Below are 25,571 nucleotides of genomic sequence, written 5' to 3' on the forward strand. Positions count from 1 at the left end.
CCCGGGCTGGGCTGACAGTCTCCCGGTCTCCGGCGAGCCGCGGGAACCGCCCCCAGTCCCCGCCCCCAACCCCTGCCGGCCTCAGTCCCCGCCCCTTCCCCCCCCGCCGGCCTCAGTCCCCGCCCCTTCCCCCCGCCGGCCTCAGTCCCCGCCCCCTAGCCCCACCCCCTGCCAGCCTTAGTCCCCGCCCCTTCCCCCACCGACCTCAGTCCCCACCCCTTCCCCGTCCCGGCCTCAGCCCCCACCCCTTTCCTCCACACACACACACACACCCCCCCCCGCTGACCTCAGTCCCCGCCCCTTCCTCCCGCCGACCTCAGTCCCCGCCCCTTTCCCCCCCCACCGCCGGCCTCAGTCCCCGCCCCTTCCCCGCCGCGTGCAACGCCGGCGCCGCCCCGAGGGGAGGGGGTGTGGTCCGGGCTTGGGCGCTAAGTCAGCCACGGTCCCAGCGTGCCCCGCGCGGGCCAACGAGAGCCAGCCGGGTGACTCACCTCCGCCGCGCCAACTCTTCGCGGCGCTCGCGCTCCCTCATACACACGCTCGCCACCCGGCTCGAGATGGCGGCGGCAGCGGCGGGGGACTCGGACTCTTGGGGTGAGCAGAAAGTTCCGGGGACGGAGACAGGTTCCCTCCCCCACACACACACCCTCGGGCGGGACCGGCAAACAGGCACTAACGCGGCTGGCTCTCTCCCGTAGACGCGGACACGTTCTCGGTGGAAGACGCGGTGCGGAAGGTGGGGGGCGGCGGCAGCGGCGGCCCGGCCGGCGGGGACCGCTGGGAAGGCGAGGACGAGGACGAGGACGTCAAGGTAGGAGCGGGCCCGAGACCCACCGGCGGCGCGGGCGCGGCCGGGCGGAGTTGCGGGGCGGGCGGTGGGAGGACCACTCCGGGGCCCAGGGGCGCCGCCCGGGCCTGCTGCGGGCCGTGGAGCTCCCGCGCGAGCCTCGGGACCCGCCGTGCCCTCCTCCCCTCCGCCCGCCGGCCATGTGCCGGGGCCGGGCAGCGCCGCCCCGCTGCTGCCGCGCGGAGGGCGGTGGCGGCCTGGACCTCTCCCTTTCCCCCTTCGCTGGCCCTGGTTGGGAGAGTCGGCTCCCAGGGCCCCGATCCCACCCGCCAACTGGCGCCGGGAGGTGACAGCAGCCCCGGGAGGCCGCGGCCCACGTGCGGCGTCGCAGGCCGGAGCCTCGGGTCGGAGTGAGACTTGGCCGACGTGGAAGTTGAACCTGGTGGTGGTTGATCTCCCATATGGAAAGTCTGGAAAGCCGCTCAGGTCTACTCCCCAGGTTCAGTCATTTAACTGATGAGCCCGAAAGCCTGTTTGGTGGAGTGTGTGCCAGGGATTAGATAAGGGAAGTCACCTTGGTTTTTTCATCCCAGCCTTTTCTGTACAAGCTGAATAGAACTGTAGAGTAAAATAACTTTTAGCCCTCCCTTCCCCCACCCTGTGGTAAAAAGGGTGAACTGAGACCGAGATAAATCAGCAGTTACCTTGGCCGAAAGCTGGGTTGGTCTGCACAGCACTCTGAAAAATGGAGTGTCCGTTTTTCATTGATACGTGAACGAGGCCTATGCAAATACTGAAGGTTTAATACTTGAAGCCGGCCAGGGGCTAGTGTTTTATTTTTCTGATCGATGCCTTGTAATTCTGTATTATATTCAGCTTTATCGTTTGTTTTTGACAACTTCACAGACGATTTACTGTGATCACATTCTGGTTGTTTTTTTTTGTTTTTTTTTTTTTAACATAGCTAAAAGTATCAAGTCCAGAATCTGAAGATGAGCATTAAAAAGTTTTTGAAACCATGATAGGTAACATTTTGTATGAATTGGAAATGCTTTTTTTTTTCTTTTCTTGGTTTTGGTGAATCTAGTGAGTGTATTACCCTCATAGCTTCATATTCTTTATAAACTGAGTATCCTGTAAATCCTTCTGTCTGGATTAAATGAACTGTTTGGTTTTCCTTTTTTGCTAACTGTTGAGGTAAATGTCCAGTTTGTCAGACAGCTTGAATTTCAGGAACAATGTGATCTTTGCACACATTGAAGTTACTAAATGGGAGTACTATTGCTGACTGGGGGATATTTAGATGCTTTGTTTACATGCTGCATAGACATGGCAGTAGATTGTGTTGCCAGCCTCGTTACAACGTTACCACATTGTAACAGATTTCCAAGGTTTGGGTTAGATTTGAATTTTCACTTTTTCTAATGTGGAAGTGGTCGTCTCATAAAAATTGGGAATAGGTTAAATATAGAGATGATTAGAGAGTTTAGGAGAAAAGTCTCAAAGTTAAGTTTGAGAGGAGTCAATTGTGATCACATGGAATGAATTTTGGAGCTGTCAGACTATAAAGAACATCTTGTTTAATCTTCCTTTGCATACATTTTAATGTAGTTATTTCTTTTGCATAAAGTTTCAAATTGATCTTAGAAATTGAAGTCTTAATTGGTTCCTTTTGTGTTGAAATACTAGCTTTATTTACATTGATTCCTACAATGTGGTGTGCAGTGAGTGTTAGAGTCAAACTTTAGTTTATAAGGTTGCCTTGATATTTTCTAGATTTGTGGTCAATAAGCAAGTTATACTTTCCCAATCTGTAAGTCTCATTTTAGGACCCACATCAGAGGGTGGTTTGCATTTTAAATGCTTTGCCAAGCATAAGCTGGGCTAGCTAGCCAGCACTTGGTGGTCAGTAAATGCTAATTCTTTTGTCACTTCATGTTGTGCTTTGGCTAATTGAGAATATGTTTAGGCTGTTAGGATACTAGTATCTGGGACTACTTTGCACTACAATTTATATATATATATTTTTTTGGTTGGTTGTAGGGCTTGAACTCAGGGCCTAGGCGTTGTCCCTGAGTTCTTTTGCCTGAGGCTAGTGCCCTACCACTTTTTTTTTTTTTTTTTTTTTTTGGGTCCGGTTGTGGGGCCTGGGTGCTATCCCTCAGCTCTTCAGCTCAAGGCTAGCACTCTCCTGCTTGAGCCACAGCGCCACTTCCAGCTTTTTTCTTTTTGCTTATGTGGTGCTGAGGAATCAAACCCAGGGCCTCAGGCATGCAAGGCAAGCACTCTACCACTAAGCCACCTTCCCAGCCCTGCTCTACCACTTTGATCCACCACATCACTTCATGTTTTTTGGTAATTAATTGGAGATAAGAGTGCCCGTTGCACTGCAATTTCAGGTCTCAGTCTTCTAAGTAGCTAGGATTACAGGTGTGAGCCACCAGTTCCTGGCCAGTTTATAATTTCTTTTCTCTCTCTCTCTCTTTTTTTTTTTTTTGGCCAGTCCTGGGTCTTCAACTCAGGTCCTGAGTACTATCCCTGAACTTCTTTTGCTCAAGGCCAGTGCCACTTCGGGCTTTTTCTGTTTATGTGGTACTGAGGAATCCAACCCAAGGCTTCATGCATGGTAGGCAAGCATTCTACCAGTAAGCCACATTCCCAGCCCCAGCTTATAATTTTTGACGCCAAAAATTAAGCACTTTATATATTGTCTTTTTACTCTGAGGTTATTGCTTTGAGTGGAAGACCATGGTTATCAAGAAAAATTTTGCTTTTTTACTAGTCTAGAATTAAATTTGTTCTCTTAGTAGTTATATCACAAAATTTCTAAATTCTAATGTTTTAGCACTTAATCTGTTTGTGGGAGGATATATGCAGGAACTTGTTTTGATGAGGTCTAGTTATAAGGAATAATTGTAGTCCCTAAACAGTTCACTATGTGATTTTTTTTTTTTTTTGGTCGGTCATGGGGCCTGAACTCTGGGCCTGGGCACTGTCCCTCAGTTCTTCAGCTGAAGGCTAGTACCACTTCCAGCTTTTTTCTGCTTATGTGGTTCTGAGGAATTGAACCCAGGGCCTCATGCATGCAAGGCAAGCACTCTACCACTGAGCCACCTTCCCAGCCCCACTATGTAAATTTTTATTTAAAAAAAAGTCTTTAAAAGCAAAGTCTGTAGATGAATGTAAGTTATTTATCTCAACCTTGTAATGCTTAACCTTCTCACGTGTTAGTTTAATATCTTTTGTAATATCTGGAGAAATGAAAAAACTCTGGAGTGTTTGTTACAAATCTGCTCTAATAGTTTTGCAGACATTGAATAGACAGTAGACTTAGTATTTTACAGTCTCTTTCTCTGTGTTCCTCCCCCTACCCCACAAGTTTTTGTACTGGGCTTGAACTCGGGGCCTAGGCCCTGTCCCTTAGTTTTTCCTACTCAAGGCTGGCACTTACCACCACTTGAGTCACAGCTCCACTTCTGGCTTTTTGGTGGTTAATTGGAGATAAGAGCCATGGTTTTTCTGCTCAAGTTGGCTACAAACCTCCATCCTCAGATCTTAGATTCCTGATGAGTGAGGATTACAGGGGTGAGGCACCAGCACATGTCAGTACCTTGCTTTCTGTAAACTTTTTAAATAATCATCTGAGCTGGAGGCGGTAGCTCACATCTGTAATTCTAGCTACTTCAGGAGGCTGGGATCTGAGGATCATCATTTGAAGCCACCCAGGGTAGGAATGTCTGTGAAACATATTTCCAATTAACCACCAAAAAAAACCCTAGTTGAGCTATGGCTTAAGTGATAAAGTGCTAACCTTGAACAAAAAAGCTCAGGGACAGCACCTAGGTCCTGAGTACAAACCCCAAGGCTCCTTCATCCACCACCTCTCCCCAAAAAGCCATCTGGGACAGTGGCAGAAATGAACTTAGGTGAAGTTGGAAAGCTTTTCATCATAGTGAAAGGGCTGTCTATACTTTTTCCAGTTAAAAACCCTGGCTTTATTTTTACTTTTTGTACTACTCAGTGTACAGTCAGTGGGAGGGATTATTCACTTGGTGAGTATGAGTGGACTCTGTCCTTGTTACAGAGTGATATGTAGGATGTGTTGATTGAGCAGACAGTAAGTTCGTAGTGGAAGAAGAGACAACTCTTAGTGTTTTACTGGAACAGATTAGAAATAGTTTATTCAAAGGGTATATAGACTATCCATACAGTAGAGGAAACTTCCTATGCTTAACCTTTTCACCCATTTGCTTCCTAAGTGCATTACAATTTCTTTAAATGAGATCCAAAGATAGGTGCTGGTGGCTCATGTCTGTAATCCCAGCTACTCAGGAGGCTGAGATCTGAGGGTTGCAGTTTAAAGCCAGCACCAGCAGGAAAGTCTATCTGTGAGAGTCTGATTTCCATCTAACAACTGAAAAAACCAGCTGGAAGTGGAGCTATGGTTCAAGTGGTAGAGAGCAAAAATAGCTCAAGGAAAAGTGCCCAGGCCCTGAGTTTATGATTCTAGGACCTGTGTGCATGCATGCACTCAGAACAGGTTTATTTCTCTTATCATCCCTATTTTCTTCCAATCCCATTATTTTGAAGAAAAACCTAGTCATATAATTGCAATAATTAGCAATTTTTATAAATAGTGTGTTTATTATTTAAATTTTTTGACCCTTCTGAGTAGCTAGGATTACAGGCATAAGACACCAGTACCTGTCTGTACTTTCTTTATGTGTGTGTGCTGATAGTGTGACTTGATCTCACAGCCTGAGTGCTGTCCTTTAGCTTTTTCACTCAAGGTGGGTGCTTTGTCTCTTGAGCCATACATAGCTTTTTGGTGGTCATTGGAGATAGCAGTATCACAGACTTTCCTATTCTGAATGATCTTGAACCTCAGTTCTCAGATCTCAGCCTTCTGATGACAGCACTATGGCCTTAGCTTTGGCTGTCTGAACACCTGTGTGGCATCACCAGCAGACATACTTTTGCTTTGTAGGTAATGCTGCTTACACTAATGATCAATGTCCAATTAAAAAGTCTTAAGAGTCTATATTACTTAAAAAATTTTTTTTTGTAGTTCTGGGAGATAAACAACTAGTCAGGCACTACCACTGAGCTACCTCCCCAGTCTTTGTATTGAAGAGTATTTCCCTTTTGTATTTGTCCAGTCACAATAAATGACTTATTTAGTGTTCATTGTCTTGGTCTTGGTATTGCTTAGCCAAGAATTTAAAGTAGAATTAACTGACAACTACTCCTAATATGAGACAGTTGGCATTGTAATATGGAACACAAGTTCTGAGCCAGACATAATTGAATTAAGTAGAATATACTAAGGCAAGACCTTGGCTTGAGAGATCAGCACAGTTCTGGTATAATAGTAGATTGTTGGGACTTTTTTTTTTTTTTTTTTTTGCTGGTCATGGGGCTTGAACTCAGGGTCTGGGCATTTTCTCTGAGCTTTTTTGCTCTAGGTTATAGGTCTACCACTTGAGCTATACCTCCCCTTCAGCTTTTTTGGTGCTTACTTGGAGATAAGAATCTCACAGACTTTCCTGTAGTCCTGGCTGGCTCTGAACCACAGTCTTCAGATCTCAGCTTCCTGAGGAGCTAAATTTACAGGCATGCCAGGAGTGCCCAACATATTTGGATTTCTTTTTAAATTTTTTCATGGGAGGGCTGGGAAGGTGGCTCAGTGGTAGAGCACTTGCCTTGCATGCTCAAGGCCCTGGGTTCGATTCCTCAGCACCACATAAGAAAAAAGAAAAAAGCTGGAAGTGGCGCTGTGGCTCAAGTGGTAGAGCGCTAGCCTTGAGCTGAAGAGCTGAGGGACAGTGCCCAGGCCCAGAGTTCAGGCCCCACGACCGGACCCAAAAAAAAAAAATTTTTTTTTTCATGGGAAATTTTTCTAGCCTTGCCAGAATCTCATTTCAGAATTCTGGGGCCACTCAGAGCAGAACCTGCACAGCTTGTGAAACACCAAGAAGAAAACTTACCCAGTTAGAGACTATGCTGTATCTGAATCAAGTTATTTAGAGAAAAAGAGGGAAGGAATATGCATGTGTTAGTTCCTCGGCTATTACTGTGGGACAGGACAACTTACTATTCTTCTGAAGCTACTTCTGTTTGAGAATCTATAAATATATCTTGCTTAACTTGGAAAACATTTTCAACCCTAAATGTGTTCTCTCATTGCATGTGACATTTTGTGGTTCTGTATCATAAAATGACAGAACCAGTCAACTGCTAGCTGCATTGTTAGATACTAAAAGAAACTAGCAGTTTAAAATTTTCTGTTTTGTTTTTAATAGTCATGTAAAATTGGGAAGCAGGTTGTAGTTTGCTTGATTCTTTGGGATGCTAGGTAGAATGCTAGCTATCAAACCCAGGCAAGCACTCTGCCAACTGAGCTCTATCGCCAGCCTGGTTGTTTTGTTTTGTTTTGTTTGTGGTGCTGCTACTGGTCCTTGAAATGGGCACTGTCCCTCAGCTTTTCTTCTGTTAAAGGCTGGTGCTCTACCACTTGAGCCACTGTCCTTTTGATGGCTAATTGGAGATCACAGATTTCCCCTGCCTGGGCTGGCTTTGAACCACACTCCTCAGATCTCAGCCTCCTGAGTAAGATTACAGACATGAGTCACCAGCACCTTCTAGGAAGTGGGTTTTAAATTTGAAAAGCAACCATCTCTTTCAGAGAAATGGTTCAAATGATAGTGGATATGTATATGTATTGGCAAGATAAGTAGTTTATAAACTACTTTTTTGCTAAGGAAGCTAACCATTTTAGGAGAACAGCCAGCATGACTATTTTATAGATAAATTGGATATCAGAGTTGGAAAGTCTATTGGGTTCCAAAAATAAGAGGGACTTTTAATTGCATAACAGTATGTAGTATCTTGAACCACATAACCATTTAGGGCTCTTTTGAAGTGAGTTACAGACTTCCTATTTTCAGTGCGAATTTTGGGTCTTTCTTTAGGAAATCTTTTTGCATATTATCTGAAACTTTGCCAGCATTTACAAAGTCCTCATGTTTACCAGAAAACTTGGATAGGTTTTTCAGAAGTGTTGTGGCAAGCATTCTATCCTATATTTGCTTTTCCAACACCCACTGATTTCATAACTAAAGAAACAAAATATTTAGGATCCTAAGGAAAGCTAACTATCTTTCTGTGGTTACAGCTATTTGTTTGCAGGTGTGGCTATTTCTTTTTGCTGTTTACCTTATCTGGGGACTGGGTGTTAGCTTGGTAGTAACTTCAGGGCCTACAGTTTAGGTGAGGGTATAAGACAAATAAAGTTCACCTTTCATGGGCCCTTTATGAACTGAAGAACAAATGTCATAACTTCTAGGTGGCAGGAACTATTTTGCTACTAGAATTCATTTTGGAATAGACTGGAGCGTTTCTAGGTAGCTTCATATTCTACATTGAGAGTTGTGCAAGGTTCGTGTTTTGTTGGGAGACACTAGGGACAGTGGTAGAGATGGGATAGATGTTGTTGTGATAGGAGGTGCTGCAGGCGCAGTGACAGGAGTGAGCAGGCTGATGTTCTCCTGCGAAAGAGAACGAAGGAATGCCCACACCCAGCAGGACTGCGCCAATACTGGTTTCTCCGCATTGAAGGTATTTCAGTTTCTCTACTTTTGCCCTTAAAGGCTTCTAAACCAATTTCTTTAGACTTGTGGAAAATCAGCGAGGAAGATTGATTGGAATAGGTGGTAAACACCCCAACCTCACATAGAACAAATGTGAGTTAATTAAAAAAAAAAAATCACTATAGGCAGTTGGAAGGTTTTGTTTTGTTTTGTTTTGTTTTTTGCTGGCTATGGGGCCTGAAGTCTGGGCCTGGGCGCTGTCCCTCAGCTCTTCAGCTCAAGGCAAGTGCTCTAATGCTTGAGCCACAGCGCCACTTCCAGCTTTTTCTGCTTATGTGGTGCTAAGGAATCAAACCCAGGGCCTCATGCATGCAAGGCAAGCGCTCTACCACTGAGTCCAGTTTGAAGGGTTTTTGTTGTTGTTGTTTTTGTTGTTGGTGGTGATAGTCATGGGCTTGAATTCAGGGCCTGGGCATGATCCCTGAGCTTTATGCGCTCTACACTTTGAGCCACTGCACCACTTCTGGTTTTCTTTTCTTTTCTTTTTTATTTTAAATTTTTATTGTAAAGGTGCTGTACAGAGGGGTTACAGTTACATGAGTAAAGCAATGAGCACATTCCTTCTTGAGCATTGTTATCCCTTCCCTTGTTCTTCTCCCACTATCCTTTGCCTCCCTCGCCCCCCCCACCTCGAAGTTGTAAAATTCATTTCCAATGTACTGTCTTGTAAGTATCATTGCAATGGATCATCCTGTGTCCTTGTTTCAGTGTTTTGTTATTCCCCTCCCCAGATTAGACAAATCACTTCCAGTTTTTTAATGGTTAATTGGAGACCAGAGTCTCAAGGACTTTCCTGCCCCAGCTGGCTTTGAACCGTGATTCTCAGATCTCATCCTCCCTAGTTACTAGGATTACAGGTGTGAGCCACCAGTTCCAGTTAAGGTTTTTGTTTTGTTTTGTTTTGGTGCTAGTTCTGGGGCTTAAATTCAGGGCCTGGACCTTGTTAACCTGAGCTGTTTATTCATGGCTAGTGCTCTACTACTTGAGCCACAGCTCCACTTCCAGATTTTTGGTAGTTAATTGGAGATGAAGCCCAGGCTGGCTTCAAAGTGGGATCCTCAGATCTCAGCCTCCTGAGTAGCTAGAATTATAGATGTGAGCCACTGGTGCCTGGCTACAATCTGAGTTCTGAAGATGGATAGTTAATACTTGTTACATATTGTAGCTTTTTTGTGTGTTCTGGTACTGGCGCTTGAACTCAGGGCCTGGGCACTGTCCCTGAGCTTTTGCTCAAACCTAATGCTCTACCATAGCCATGGACTTTCCTGCCCTGGCTGGCTTCAAATCATCATCCTTAGATCTCAGCCTCCTGAGTAGCTGAGGTTACAGCTTGAGCCACCAGTGCCCAGCCATATGATTCCCTATAATACCAGTGAGCTCATTCCAAAAGTAATTGGAAGAATGGATTTTGATGTGGAAGAACTTAGTTCCCAAGTAGTTACAGTTCAGGACCCAGAGAAGAAATGATACTGAAGACAATGGCTTTGTCTGGGCTTCAGTTTCCTTATCTGTAAAACAGGGATGATGCCACCTTCCTTTGAAGACTGTTGTGAGGATTAACCATGTTACTCCATATAAAGTTCTTTGCATAATGCTGGGTGCAAAGTGAGCATCTCATTAAGTGCTGTCATTGTCACCATTGTTAGACGTTGTAAATATGTGTTCCCTATAAAGTGAGCACAGGGTCCTCTGAAGCACTTCTTAAAGCAGCTGACCAAACCCAGTCTTCTCTGTTTTCTACCACTAACAGTAGATTTGCCTCTTGCTTAACTTTTATTTTTAGCTCTTTGCTTCCTTTTATTTATTTTTTTTTAATTGTTTTTTATTTTATTTGAGAACATACTGTACAGGGGGGCTACAATTACATGGGCAGGATAATGCATACATTTCTTACCAAGCATTGCAGCCTCCTCCTTTGTTTACCCTTCACTTCCCTTCCCCGCCTCCCCCCTCCCCCCACTTTGCTTCCTTTTATACTGTGGTGTTTTGATATAAATACTTAGAAGGCAAGTCATCTAGGTAACATAAACATTTGATCCCTAATTTCAGACTCTAGTGTTAGTTATCCAAATAATGACTGATGGGTTTGTTTTCAACAAAACAACCATGAGCTGGGAGCTGGTGGCTCACACCTGTAATCCTAGCTACTCTGGAGGCTGAGATCTGAGGATAGGGGTTCAAAGCCATCCTAGGCAGGAAAGTCTGAAACTCTTTTTTGTTGTTGTTGTTGGTGGTGGTGGTGGTGGTCATGGGCCTGAACTCTGGGCCTGGGCGCTGTCCCTCAGCTCTTCAGCTGAAGGCTAGCGCTCTACCACTTGAGCCTCAACCCCACTTCTGGCTTTTTCTGCTTATGTGGTGCTGAGGAATGGAACCCAGGGCCTCATGCATGCAAGGCAACTACTTTACCACTGACCCTTCCCAACCCCTGTGAGACTCTTATCTCCAATAAACTACCAGAAAACCGAAAGTGGTTCGTTCTGTGGTTCAAAGTGGTAGAGCCCTAGCCTTGAGCAAAGGAGCTCGGGGAAAGTGTCCAGGCCATGAGTTAAAGCCCCATGACTGACAAAACTGGACCATAAGCCAGGTGCCAGTTGCTCACACTTGTAGACCTTGCTTCTCAGAAAGCTGAGATCTGAGGATTACAGTTTGAAGCTGGTCCAAGCATGAAAGTCTATGAGACTTTTTGTTGTTGTTGTTGGCCGTGGGGCTTGAACTCTGGGCTTGGACGCTGTCCCTCAGCTCTTCAGCTCAGGGTGAGCGCTCTGCCACTTGAGCTACAGCACCACTTGCAGTTTTCTGGTGCTTTATTGGAGATAAGAGTTTCATGGACTTTCCTGCTCGGGCTGGCTTTGAACCGCAATCCTCAGATCTCAGCCTCCCGGGTAGCTAGGATTACAGGCGTGAGCCACCAGCGCCTGGCTCTATGAGACTCTTAACCCCAATTAACCACCAAAAGGTTAGAAGTGGAGTTGTGGTAGAACACCATCCTTAAGCAGAAAAGATAAGGGACAGAGACCAGGCCACGTTCAAGGCCCAATATTGACAAAAATAAATACTGAATCTTGGCTTAAATTGCCAAGGTGATTATATAATGTTCTTCCTACTCTACTTCTGCAGCCCCTATAGCAGCCTTAGAAAGGATGGTGGATATTTAATTCTTTTTGGACTTAGAAGCAGGGTTAGTTCATTTATATGCCTAGACTGATTTAGATTTTTGATCTGTCTTGCAATTAAACCAGAAGCGTGTGTCATAGATGGGCACATTGGTCAGAACTTGCCTTTCAGCCTTTGCCTTTTCTAGTCCCGTCAGGGCCTCCTGTATGGCTGCTACCATCCTCCAGCCCATCTCTACGCCGTGTGTATGGTGTATGGTGTGCCTGGTGTTTGCTGAGACGGTGCTCAAAGTCTGATTCAAACGCAAGGCTGTCTCTCTGTCCACATTAAGCTGAAATCTTCTAAAGTCTATGGAGCCCTTAGAAAATTCAGTCTAGCAGCTGACTTATATTTAGCTCAGTGATATGAGTTAGGCATAGAAAAGACTACAGATCTACCTCCAAGTAATTACCCAAACTAGAGAGAAAGACAGAAAGGCAGATGGGCTAGGGATCTAAGTGGAATAGTAATGAAACTCTGTGTATTCTTTTTTGGTGTAAGATTTTCCAAGTGGCCCAAATCCAAAGGCAGTGAAAGGAAATGGCGGATCAGTTTTACAGCATGGTATGGTAGATAGGACTTCACAGGGTAATGCTAGAGACGTTAAGAAGGGGGCAGGGTAAGGATGCAGGTTGAATATGCCTCTCCAAGATGTTTGGGGCCAGCAGTGTTTCAATTTTCAGATTTTGGGATGTTTGCAAATACATTGAGATTTTTGGAGGTGAAAATTACTTATGTTTTATATATATATGCCTTATACATATAACCTGAAGGTAATTTTATACAAGATTTTTTAAATATGTTTTTTATTGTGAAAATAGTGTACAGAGGGGTTACAGTTACATGAGCAAGGTAATGAGTACATTTCTTATCAAGCATGGTTGCCCCCTCCTGAGTTTTTCCCCTACCATCCCTGCCCTCCCGTCTCCACAGATACTCTCCCCCGCCCCTTCAAGATTTTTAATGCATCTGTGTTTTGTCTATGATCCATTGATGAGTCAGGTGTGAAGCTTTGTGTTGTAGCATGTTAGTAACCAAAATTTTCTGAATTTTATGGCATTGCCGACTTCAAATTTTTTATATTAAAGATGTACTTGCATATATTTTAAATATATTTTTACACTTTCTCAATTATTATTTTTTTATGTATGTGCCAGTCCTGGGGCTTGGGCACTGTCTCTGAGCTTTTTTCTCAAAGCTAGTGCTCTAGAACTTGAGTCATAGCTCTACTTTTGACCTTTTTTGTGGTTAACTGGAGATTTAAAAGTCTCATGGACTTCCCTGCTTAGCCTGGCTTCAAATCACAATCCTCAGATCTCAGCCTCCTGCTAGGATTACAGGCATGAGCCACTGGCACCTGGTTTATTTTTAGTTAAGTAGTTGTACAAGTTTCAATTCCAGAAGTCAAGTAATGAGTACAATGCATCTTAGTCATGTCACGCCTTCTGCCATTCTCCCCCTTGTCTTCCCATCCCCATCCTCAGGTTACACAGCTCAGTTTTTACATAGTGTAAATTGAAGTAATGTTTATATTTGTTCACCTTTCTTCCATACTTGGTGTTCCTCCTCTCCGTCCTCCTCTTGATGTCCTCGTCGTAACGTTATTCAGCTTCCTAAATTTTTGTTGTTCAAAGGAGTTACACTAAGTATCCTGTCAATTTATGTGTATGCATATAATCCTGTATATGTTACTATACATGTTTATATGTTAGGTCTTACTTTCACATAAGAGAAAATATGCACCATTTGTCTCTGAGCATGACTTCATTCGCCATATTTTTCTAAACCTATCCATTTTCCTGAAAATGGCATATTCTGATAGAGTAGTAAAACACACACGCACGCACACACACACACTTTCTTGACCCACTCACCTGTTGTAGGGCATCTGGGCTGTTGCTATGTCCTATTTATCCTGAACGGTTCAGAAATGAAAATGGATACGCAAAGGTCTTTACTGTATCTTGATTTGTGATATTCTGGGTAGATGTCCAAGAGTGGTATTACTGGATCATAGGGAAGTTCTATGTTTTGTTTTGTTTTGTTTTTGAGGAACCTCCACATCATCTTCCTGAGTTCCCCACCAACCATATAATAGTGTTCCTTTTTATTCACACACCCCTCCAGTGTTGGTTGTTGTACTGTTGATGTTGGCCATTCTTAATTGGGGTGAGATGGAATCTAGTGTTGTTTTTGATTTGCATTTCCTTTTTGTTCAAAAAAAAAACCTAAAAACCTTGATTATCAATAAGTCAATTCCAATGTAAATGATAAATTGTTTTAGTGAGGTGGCAAGACACAGAATTAGCACACAAAAACCAGTAGCTTTAATGTACAAAAATAAGGAATATAGTAGAAAATACCCTGCTTACAAAAACTATTTAGGAAATGTGTAATACAACCTCAAAAGGTAAGGTTCCCTCACACTACTGAAAGATGTAAAAGTAAATGAAAAATGGACAGATGAGTAAAGAGGGCTATAAATAAATCAGTTCAACATTATAAATATATCCGTTCATCCTACATTAATGTGTTGTTTAATGTAGTGCCCACAATGTCGATAAGCTTGTTTCTGTGGAATTAGACAAATTGATATATAAAGATCACATAGAAGATCAAACTTATAAGAATTACTGAGGTCTTTTTCTTTAGGATAACTGGGATGATGATGATGAAGAAAAAAAAGAAGAGGCAGAAGTAAAACCAGGTGAGTCACTGTTGCTCCTACATTTGGTTTGATATCTTGGTGTAGGTACTTGGTCCTTAACACAATGCTCACAAAATTTTAAATGTTAGTTTTCTGAAATTAAGCAACCTTCCATTCCCTCCGAATTCTCTTTTTCTGTCCTCAAAATATAATTAGATTATATGTGGTGGAGAAATATCAAAGGAGATGTTTAAATTTTTAAGAGTCAAATTAGAGAGGACAAAGAAGAGCCTTGGAATTTTGCTCTTCTTATTTTTCAAGCTATCACTGTATGTGTCTAAAAGTCAGGAACAGTTTGGTCTCTTCAGTTGTCCATTAACTGGATTTACTTTATGAATAAAACATTTCTTTCAGAAATAAAAATTTCAGAAAAGAAAAAAATAGCGGAGAAAATAAAAGAAAAAGAACGACAACAGAAGAAAAGGCAAGAAGAAATTAAAAAGAGAGTAAGTTCTGTTCTTCTTTAAAGTGTATGCAGAATTCTTACATCAGTGGGTACAGGTCTAAGAGCATAGAGACTATATAAATGGATAGCACAAGATAGGTGAACACCAAATAGGCCGTTTTTTTGTACTTTTGCAAAGAAAGTACCCAGAAGGGTTTTTTTAAATTTTTAATATTATTTTATTCATTAGAATGCCTTTTAAGGTTTTCTCTCATTTTTTGGCCAGTACCAGGTTTGACTTCAGGGACTGAAGCTTACTTGGCTGGCTTGCTTGGCTGGCACTCTACCACTTGAGTCACGTCTCTATTTGCTGGTTAATTGGAAATGGAGTCTTTTAGACTTTCCTGCTCAGGCTGGCTTTGAACCACAATATCAGCTCCATCTCCTGAGTGGCTAAGCCTTTTAAGTTTTGACAAACAGGAGCATTCATGGTTGCACAGTGACCACAGTAAAAAAATTTTCTTTTTTTAGCAATACTGGAACTTGAACTAGTTGGTCTTGTGCTTGTGCTTGTAGGTGCTCTAATTAAACATGAGTCACACCCTGGTTTTTATTTTTTCATTTGTTGAAGAGACCAGAGTACTTGCCTTTTGTACAGCTTCTACCTTCTGAATGCTTCCTTGTAAATTGCAGTCTCCTCCATCTTGCCAGCTAATTATCAAGCTTTTATTAGATTCAGGTTAGACATTTCAAATTGGGATGCTGAGTGCTTCAAGGGAGTGGGGAGAATGATGGAAGGGAATACTATAAAAAGGAGAAAAGTTCACCTATGAAGTTAATAGGGTGTGCTTCATATTGTATCACATCAAGATTTAATGTCTAACAATTAAAAACTAAAAATAAGTATTACTAATATTAACTAATAACTAAAATTGATGACTGGATTAAAGTGGTGACAGCCTGATTCCTTGGTTATACCACTATTTTTATCTTCTTACAAGAAATTGTTTTACATCATTTCTTTCCCTTGTGTGTCTGAATGTGTGTGTCAGTATCAGGGCTTGAACTCAGGGCAGAGCGCTCATTCTTTGGTTTACTTGCTTTCAGCTACTGTTTTGCCACTTGAGCCATATTTGCAGTCCAGCTTTTTTTATGGTAAATTGGAGATCTTTTGAACTTTTCTCCTTTTGCTAGTTTTGAACCAAAATCCTCAGATCATAGCCCCTTAACTTGCTAGGGTTACAGGTACAAGCCACTCAGTTTTTTTAATGCAGTTGATGATCAACTTCTAATTATACCTATGACTTTATGGTGAACATTTCTGACTTAACATGTTGTAAAGTGTGTTTTACAGTTTTGGGGGTTTTGGTGCCAGTACTGGGGTTTCAACTCAGGACTTGGGCTTTGTCCCTTAACTTTTTCACCCAATTCTGGCACTCTGCCATTTGAGCCACAGCTACACTTTTGGCTTTCTACTGGTTAGTTGGAGATAAGGGTCTCACCAACTTTTCTGGCTTTTTGAATTGTAATTAATCCCCAGATCTCAGCCTCCTGAGTAAGCTAGATTTACAGACATCCAATTCATGCCCATCTGTTCCACAGGATTCCATTCATCTTGGAAAGCTTATTTCTGGTTTAGTATATACTAGTCCAAGTCTCATGGGTTTTCCTAACCTGGCTTTGAACTGCAGTCCTTAGATCTCAGCCTATGATTGCAGACATAAGCCACCAGTGCCAGGGCCCACTATGTAGTCAATGCTTTGTGGTTTATTGTTATAAGGAATTTATATTTAAGAGACTGAATCTAGCTGCTATGGTTATTCATTAGTATTAAGGTAGCTTGCCTCATGAAAGCACGTGTATGTATGTGAGTGTAATCACTAATTCATATCAACATTTTCTTATACTGAAAATCCTTGTTTTTAATGTTTGCTTTTTTTCTAAAATACTAGTGTTACTACTAACAGTATAAAATGTCTCAGCATATTTAGAATTTCTTTGCAGTTCTTTTGGAGTTAGAATGTAATCAACTTAAAAAAAAAAAAAAAAAAGAATAAGCTAGGCGCCGGTGGCTCACTCCTGTAATCCTAGCTACTCAGGAAGCTGAGATCTGAGGATCGCAGTTTAAAGCCAGCCCGGGCAGGAAAGTTCATGAGACTCTTATCTCCAATAAATGGCTAGAAAACCGGAAGTGGTGCTGTGGCTCAAGTGGTAGAGTGCTTGCCTTAAGCTGAAGAGCACAAAGACGGCGCCCAAGCCCAGAGTACAAGCCCCACGACCGACAAAAAAAAAAAGAATATGTTCCACTGTATTGAGTTCTAGGTTCTGATATCATTTGAATATTTTCCCTATTTCCTTTTTGTCTACCTTGTTTCAGTTTGAGGGTTTTTGGTATTTAATATATTTTTGAATATATGTTCAGAAATCTACACTACACAGAAATGCTATCCTCAGAAAAGTCTCAGATTGGTGCAAGTAGATCTTAAATGTTCTAACCCTACAAAATTAAGTATCTGAAGTGACAGCTATTCCATGGTTCAATCATTTCACAATATATATGCAAGATAGAATTCCTGTTCTCCCCCTCCAATTTAAAACATTTTAGCTACTTAATAATTTGTCTAAGCTTACCATCTGAGGATCAAGGTTTGATGCCTTGATACATTCAATTAACCAGAAAAGGCCAGAAGAGGACATGGCTCAGATGGTACAGCAGTAGCCCTAAATTCAAGCCCTGGTACTGGCATAAAGAAATAATAATTTGTTAGCTGAGCACTGGTGGCTCACACCTGAATCCTAGCTACTCTTATTTCTAACTACCAAAAAAGCCAGAAGTTGAGCCAGTGGCTCAAGTAGTAGAGCACTAGCCTTGAGGGAGGAAAAAAGTCTCAGGCCCTCAACCCTCACAGCTGGTACCACATCGTAATAATTTGTCTAAAAATACCCTTTTACTATCAGAATAAATAATAGAATTGTAACTGAAGTCTAAGGAATTATACTGACTAAATCTCTTTGGGCCATTGAGGTTAGAATCACATTGTTGTGTTACATTTTTATGTTAGTCTCTTAATATGAAGAAATCTTAATTGGAGTGTACTGAATTAATAATATGCCTGGCACTGAGGTTAGTTTTGATGCAGAAAATATGTAATGATGTTCAATCTACTAAGACAGTCAAATAGTTTTTTTCTTTCTAAAAAGTGCTTTTGAGGGGCTGGGAGGTGGCTCAGTGGTAGTGTTTGCCTTCCATGCACGAGGCCCTGGGTTCAATTCCTCAGCACCACATAAGCAGAAAAAGCTGGAAGTAGCACTGTGGCTTAAGTGGTAGAGCTCTAGTCTTGAGCTAAGGAGCTGAGGGACAGCGCCCAGGCCCAGAGTTCAGATCCCAGGACTGATTTCCCCCTCCCCCCGCCCAAAAAAAAAGTGTTTTTGAGCTTTTTTAACCTGTCGTAATGATCTTTCCCATTTCCTCTCCATGAGAAATGAAACGTGATCTACTTCAGAAGCAGATTTCAAAATGAAAATCTTAACTGCACAGGGGAAAATAAGTATAAAGAGCACAGGTTCCTTTCACCTTTTTCCTCAGTAAATATGAGGATTTTTCCTTGCTGTAAATAATACCATGTATTAATACAAAGTTACAGCATATAGAAAAGACATTTAACTGCTGTCCTTTCAAAGGAATGAGATTTGGAAAGAAGTGAAAACAACTTTTCTTACTATTGTTATATCCTGTCACGTTTGTTATGATAGTATTTACATTATTTAGTGGATCTGCCATTAACTCGTGGTTATTAGGCATTTAGGATGTAATTAAATTTATTTGAAAGTATAAATAATATTTCAGTGGATATCTTTGTGAAATTTTCTGTTCTTTCATCTTAGTTAGAAGAACCTGAAGAACCTAAAGTGCTAACACCAGAAGAACAATTAGCAGATAAACTGCGGCTAAAGAAACTACAGGAAGAGTCAGACCTTGAACTAGCAAAAGAAACATTTGGTAAGTTGGGGGGGTGGGGGGGTTGCAGGACAATACTTGTTAGTTGTGAACATTGAGAAAACATGTCAGACAGGCACTGGTGGCTCACGCCTGTAATCCTAGCTAGTCAGGAAGCTGAGATCTGAGGTTTGTGGTACAAAGCCAGCCCGGCAAGAAAGTCTAGGAGACCTCCAGTTAACCACCTGAAAGCCTGAAGTGGTGGAGGCTGCTGCTTACATGGAGCGCGCTAGTCTTGAGCAGCAAAGCTCAGGGACAGTGCCCAGACCCTGAGTTCAAGCCCCACAACTGACTGACAAAACATGTCTTAAAGGAAGTGTACTGCCTAATTTTGATATTAATCTGTGTGTATTTGAGTAGATGTATGTATTCAGGTTTATGACTCATTGTTTGGAGCATCAAAGGACTCAAGTTATTGTACTTGCTGGGTGTGGTGTTACACACCTATAATTCCAGCACTTGAGTGGCTAGGTAGGAAGATCTCCAGGTCAAAGCCAGAGAGATCCTGTTTCTCAAAAAAAAAAGAATAAAGTCATTAGTCCTAATGAAGTATATTGTTACGTAGAGTACATTTATGAGCTGGATGAAATTAAGGATTTGGCTTTGTGATTTAAATACTGAGATGACTGGGAGGCTGTAAGTCCCCATATGCAGACCATGTTCGACCAAGCTTGGTCATCTTCTGCATTCTGGTTTCTTTTCTTTCTTTGATCCTTCTTGGCCTTTACCATTTCTGTCTGCCATGTCTGCAGTTGTAGTTAGTGGACAAGAGAAAAACTTTCAGGACCCTAAAAATACGTTCAGAATGTTGTAGGAAAGTTACTTGAGGGCTGGGAAGGTGGCTCAGTGGTAGAGCGCTTGCCTTGCATGCATGAGGCCCTGGGTTTGATTCCTGAGCACCACATTAAAAAAAAAAGGGAAAAAAAAGTAACTTGACACAGAGGATAGAGCCTGTATTCATTTAAACAAGCTTCTTAACAGGTGTTGCGTGCTTTTCAGAGGAGGTCATGTTGAAACAACTCTGAAATTGAAATCTGTAACCAAGAACCCTCTAGTTGTTGTGGTCCCTTCCATTTTACATCAGAAGACTATAGGAATTGTTCCCTTTCCTTAGGGAAGTGTTACCCTATCTGGCTGCTGATGCTCCTGTGTGTTTGAAAGGTCCTAAGAGTACTCACCTAATTAGAGGCACATGGCCACGATGCTGTGCTTTTATGGATGTTAAAGCTTCCCATGTAGTTATTAAAGGGGCAGGTTTATTCCATATTCACAGTCTAGCATGGGACACCAGTTAAGACTAAAAAGTAAGCCAGCTGGCAGTGGCTCAAGCCTGTAACCCTAGCTACTCAGGAAGCTGAGATCTGAGGATCATGGTTCAAAGCCAGCCCAGGCAGTAAAGGCTATGAGACTCTCAAAAGAATCACAAAACACCAGAAATGGAGTTGTGGCTTAGGTGGTAGAACCCTAACCTTGAGTGATAAAGGGTCAGTACCCAGGCCTTGAATTCAAGCCCTAGTAGTACTGCCCAAAAATAAGATTAAGAAGTAAAAAAAAAAAAAACAAAAAAAACACAGCTGGGTGCCAGTGGTTCACCCCTGTAATCCTAGCTACTAAGGAGGCCAAGATCTAAAGATCATGGTTCAAAGCCAGCCGTGGCAGGAAAGTGCATGAGACTGTTATCTCCAGTAAACCAGTAGAAAACTGGAAGTGGCTCTGTGGCTCAAGTAGTAGAGCGCTAGCCTTAAGCTGAAGAGCTGAGGGATAGCGCCCAGGCCCAGAGTTCAAGCCCCATGGGGAGGGTGGAGGGAGGGAATAGGACAGAACACATGACAACAATAGGCATTCATACAAGTCATTATTTGGCTAATAAGATTTTATTATTGTCTTTCATATCAAATACTGCATCTTTGGTATGATAAGCTTTTAATATTGAAAGGAATATAGAAAGAAGCATACTTGTCTTTTAGTCTAGAATTCCCTTACATCTCAAGTTATTGGGTAGCTAATAACTTGTTAGCAGGTTATTTTACCTTACTCTGGGGCTATTTTTAGGCAAATCCTTTAAGCACTTTCTTTTTGTTCCATGGAGTTCCTTTGGCAGCTGGTGAGTTCTATGTATCCTTTCATAATAGATTTTTAACTGAATAAAACAAAACTCAAAAGGGTGAGCAAATGCAACAATGGTAATTACTGGACAGTATGTTGAAAATGAACGATACAACTTGTGGATAGGGATGGGCGAGAAAAACTGGGAACAAGGGGAGGGGTGACATTGTACTCTGACTAATGTAACTTCAACCCCTGTATACATCACCCCTGTATACATCACCTTTATCATAACTAAAAAAACTGAAAAACACCAAACTCAGGATTTTATTTACAAAGGTACTAAAACTGAAACAACACTGAATTGTGTGCTTTAGTTTGTGGTGGTGAGATTGAACCTGAGGCCTCCTACATGCTGGTCAAGTCAGTCCTCTATCACTGAGCTACAGAGAGCGCGCTATTGTGCTTAACAGAATGCCGTCAAGTGGCTGAAGTAATGACTGGACAATATTTCAATATAATGTCTCAACTATAATGTGACATGGTGTGACATGACAGTAGTATCTGATCTCTATTGGTAAGTCAGATTTGTGCCTGTAGTAAAAATTGAAGATGTAATATTTTTTCTTACTCAAAGTTACAGGCCCCCTTATGAATTACGTCCCTGGACTTCAGTGAGCCTAGGTTAAAAATAGAGTTGTCTGAAGAGTGGGACAGTGGGGTAATTGGTTTTAGGTTTTGTTTTTTTTAATTTTAACTTACTAATATTTTTGGTACTTCTTCTGCCCTCCAGGTGTTAATAATACAGTTTGTGGAATAGATGCTATGAACCCATCTTCAAGAGATGATTTCACAGAATTTGGGAAGTTACTAAAAGATAAAATTACACAGTATGAAAAGTCATTATATTATGCCAGTTTTTTGGAAGCCTTAGTTCGAGATGTGTGTATTTCGTGTAAGTAATTGTCTCTAGCCCCTGTGGGTAGCTTCAAGTATGGGCAAAGATGGAGGGGTTGTGATGTTAGTAATACACACCTGGGATTTGATTTTTTTAGTAGCTACTCTTAGGAATGTTCTTGTATGTATAGTATGTTGGGACAGACTGCCTTAAAAAAAAGTTGTGGGAAGCTGGGCGCCGGTGGCTCACGCCTGTCATCCTAGCTTCTCAGGAGGCTGAGATCTGAGGATCGCGGTTCAAAACCAGCCCAGGCATGAAAGTCCATGAGACTCTTATCTCCAGTAAACCACTAGAAAACCGGAAGTGGTGCTGTGGCTCAAGAGGTAGAGCACTTACCTTGAGCTGAAGAGCGCAGGGATAATGCCCAAGCCCAGAGTTCAAGCCCCATAACCGACCAAAAAAAAAAAAAGTTGTGGGATTGTGACCACACCAGTTCATTTTATCCAGTTGTCTCTTGAAATGGGCTACAAAGTGGTATCTTTTAGGAGAATGATCTTGGACTTTGTAGGATTTTAGAGATGAGAGATGAGAAAGCCTAAGACAAGGTACTTGACAGAGCTCACATTCATTCTCGGGGACTGTGGCTGTGGCGCCACACCTTGTGGAGTCATACTTTCAGGGCAGGATAGATGGGAGTGACAGCATGGGTGGTGTAGCACTAATGTGGAAAGAACTAGTTTGCTAGTGTTTGGAGACGTTTTCAAGGAGTACTACACAGTAAATTGTAAATTGAGTTTTGAGAAATGATCACTATACTGGGGGTTCTAAATTTGGTCTGTGATTATATATTCCCAGAAAGGCTGTATTTTATCCTTTTCTATATGGGCTATTTTTCCTGTTTTGGGAGATGTGAGCGCTCTACCACTTTGAGCCACAGCACCACTTCCGGTTTTCTGGCAGTTAATTGGAGATAAGAGGCTCAGGGACTTTTTTGCTAGGGGGGCTTTTTTTTTTTTTTTTTTGTCGGTCGTGGGGCTTGAACTCTGGGCCTGGGCGCTGTCCCTCAGCTCTTCAGCTCAAGGCGAGCGCTCTACCACTTGAGCTACAGCGCCACTTCCAGTTTTCTGGTGGTTTATTGGAGATAGGAGTCTCACGGTCTCTCCTGCCCGGGCTGGCTTTGAACCGCGATCCTCAGATCTCAGCCTCCTGAGTAGCTAGGATTACAGGCGTGAGCCACCAGCGCCCAGCTTGCTAGGGGGACTTTTTAAGACACAGGTTCTCTTTGTTTCAGCTGTGATTGGTCATTTATAATTTTTTTTTGGCTGTGGGGTCTGAACTCTGGGCCTAGGTGCTGTCCCTCAGCTCTTCAGCTCAAGGCTAGCACTCTACTACTTGAGCCACAGCACCACTTCCAGTTTTTTCTGCTTATGTGGTGCTGAGGAATCGAACCCAGGGCCTCTTGCATGCAAGACAAGCACTCTACCACTGAGCCACCTTCCCAGCCCTCATCATTATAAATTTTGGTTGCTGAGTTTACAAGTTTAAGTAGTTTTTTTTTTTTTTTTAATTTTTTTTTTTTTGTCGGTCATGGGGCCTGAACTCTGGGCCTGAGCACTGTCCCTCAGCTCTTCAGCTTAAGGCTAGTGCCCTACCACTTGAGCCAAAGCACCACTTCCAGCTTTTTCTGCTTATGTGGTGCTGAGGAATCAAACCCAGGGCCTCATGCATGCAAGGCAAGCACTCTACCACTGAGCCACCTTCCCAGCCCCTAAGTAGTTTTGATCTAAAAGCCTAACCTTAGGCTAAATGGTTTTAACATCTTACATTTATAAAAGGAGAAATAAGATGGTAAAGTTACTTAGGTTTCTCATTTGTAGTCGCAGGTGTCTATTTTGCTTTTTTTTCAAAATACTTCCAAATTGAAGGTTAGTGATATACTCACTCCTCCCTTTTTCAGTGGAAATTGATGACTTGAAAAAGATTACCAATTCATTGACTGTGCTTTGCAGTGAAAAACAGAAGCAAGAAAAGGTAAGAGCAAGCTATACAGGGAAACGCTTATCACATTACAGTGGGGTTGTGAGCAACTTATTCTCAATAGATGAAACTTAAGTGGGGTTCATGAATGCTTTAAAGCTGGGATAGAAGGGGATGCTATAATGCCTACTGTCAATCATTGTGTTTATGGACATCCTGTGTGTTTCTCCTTTGAGTTAATAGGAATTCTTTAAAAGACTTGTTTTCTGGGACCAGAGGCTTTGGTGTCTTTGTGAGGGCTGCTATACCAGATAAAATGCCCATGGCAGATAAGGTTTCATGAATTAACTCTGTTTCATCTTTAGCAAAGCAAAGCCAAAAAGAAGAAGAAAGGCGTGGTTCCTGGAGGGGGATTAAAGGCCACCATGAAAGACGATCTGGCAGATTATGGTGGTTATGATGGAGGATATGTACAAGACTATGAAGACTTCATGTGACAGTTTCTCTCTCCTAGTGTCTTCTTTCTGTTGCCCACAATCCCTTCAACATGTAGCACAACTTCTTTTCCTTTCAGTTCTGCCAAATGCTACAATCAGAAGTGCAGTATCTTTTGTGCTGGTTATTTAACCCCTTGACACTTAGGTGCTAATGTGCAAATGAGGGAACTTGGATCTTGCTGCCAAGGGGTTAAAATTGGGAACTTAAGTTGCTACTAAATCATAGTCTAAAAACAAAACAAACCTAATAATGTTGTCATTGTTGCTGTCTAATCCCATAGCAGCAGTCACTAAATTGGAAACAAAGGTTGCAACGTGACAAAAAATTGTGTAGTATTTACCAGCACGGTTCAGTAATACAGCCTTAACCATACCTCCTTGAACTACTTCATACTTGTCAAGAAAAGCAGTTTGCAGCCAGGGCATGTGGTGTGCACCTAGTATTAAAATTGCTTTGTCTAAGAATTGAGCGTGAGGATATTAAGTACATTGTGAAGAAAACTTATCTCAGAGTGAAGATACTGCGGCTGAAAAGTACTGGTTTGATACTTAAAATTTCAATGACCAAAACCACCTCTGAAGCTGAAGAAGGTAAACCTCTCCATTATCACAGGACAAGTTACGGAATTTCAGTGTACAGACTGTCTAAGTTTTTATTTATCAGACTTTCTACTGAGGGAGGGAAACTACCTGTTTTTATTTGCTTGATTCAAGTGTCTGAGAAACAAATCTCTTGTCTCCTAGGCTGCAATGAAATAACTTTTAACAGGGTTTTGGCATTTCCTTTTCTTTATAAAACATGCTCAGCAAGCTGCATCAGTTAACTACAGTTTGGTAAATTGTTATGTTAACAATTATGACATCTGCAATGTTTTATAAAGCAACTAATTTAATAAAATCACTATTGTGAGGACTTAAAATTTCGTGTTACCTCCCAAGAAATATTTGAAAGTACAGAACACAGTCTCTCTAGGGACTAGAGCGCCCTGTGTTCTTACTAAAACTTAATCACTGTTGATGTAGTTACAGCTTTAAGACTGATTGGCCAGGCCTTTGGTAGTATCACTATAGAGCAACAAAGGTGAGCTGCCTTCCTCTTATTTATTTGCAGAATCATTTTATTCTCTTTAGATAGACACTAAGGCTTAGTTAAGAACATACTATAGAGTAATGGAGCCTACAACTCAGGTTACTGCTATAAGCATATAAATTGAGTGATTATTTTCTAAGTCATCTAACCAACTTTGTGTGGTCTTCTTTGTCCCTTCCAAACAACCAGAACAAAAAATGTTTAATTTTTCTCCCATAGGAAATAGAAACCTCAAAGCTCTGTAGACTACTAAGTGGAAAACAGGACCACACAGCAATAATTACGTAAATACTGTTTAAAGGCAGACAAGAGCTAAGATTTTCATGGCAGTAATAATGACATACACTGAACTTTAAAGCCTATTTTAATAGAAAGAGCTAACAAA

The 25,571-nt window shown here is 42.0% G+C and overlaps 1 protein-coding gene across 1 annotated transcript; it reads left to right on the forward strand.

Annotated features, from left to right (window-relative positions):
* The first annotated feature begins 459 nt into the window (after window positions 1–459).
* Window positions 460–25,016, forward strand: Eif3j (eukaryotic translation initiation factor 3 subunit J). The gene is made up of 8 exons (XM_070005999.1): window positions 460–594; window positions 699–811; window positions 14,242–14,296; window positions 14,651–14,742; window positions 18,567–18,681; window positions 21,518–21,679; window positions 23,580–23,653; window positions 23,965–25,016. Exons 1-8 carry the CDS (start codon window positions 558–560, stop codon window positions 24,094–24,096), a joined length of 780 nt encoding a protein of 259 aa, XP_069862100.1. The 5' UTR covers window positions 460–557; the 3' UTR covers window positions 24,097–25,016.
* Window positions 25,017–25,571: the final 555 nt, after the last annotated feature.

This window comes from Dipodomys merriami, unplaced genomic scaffold (genome assembly GCF_024711535.1).
Source record: "Dipodomys merriami isolate MVZ:Mamm:240054 unplaced genomic scaffold, mDipMer1.0.p SCAF_69, whole genome shotgun sequence".
NCBI classification, from domain to species: Eukaryota; Metazoa; Chordata; class Mammalia; order Rodentia; family Heteromyidae; genus Dipodomys; species Dipodomys merriami.

Coding starts and splice junctions, on each gene's coding strand:
- Eif3j (XM_070005999.1), top strand. CDS start 558: ATGGCGGCGGCAGCGGCGGGGGACTCGGACTCTTGGG. Junction 812..14,241: donor ACGAGGACGAGGACGTCAAG/GTAGGAGCGGGC, acceptor CTTTTTCTTTAG/GATAACTGGGATGATGATGA. Junction 14,743..18,566: donor AAGAAGAAATTAAAAAGAGA/GTAAGTTCTGTT, acceptor CTTTCATCTTAG/TTAGAAGAACCTGAAGAACC.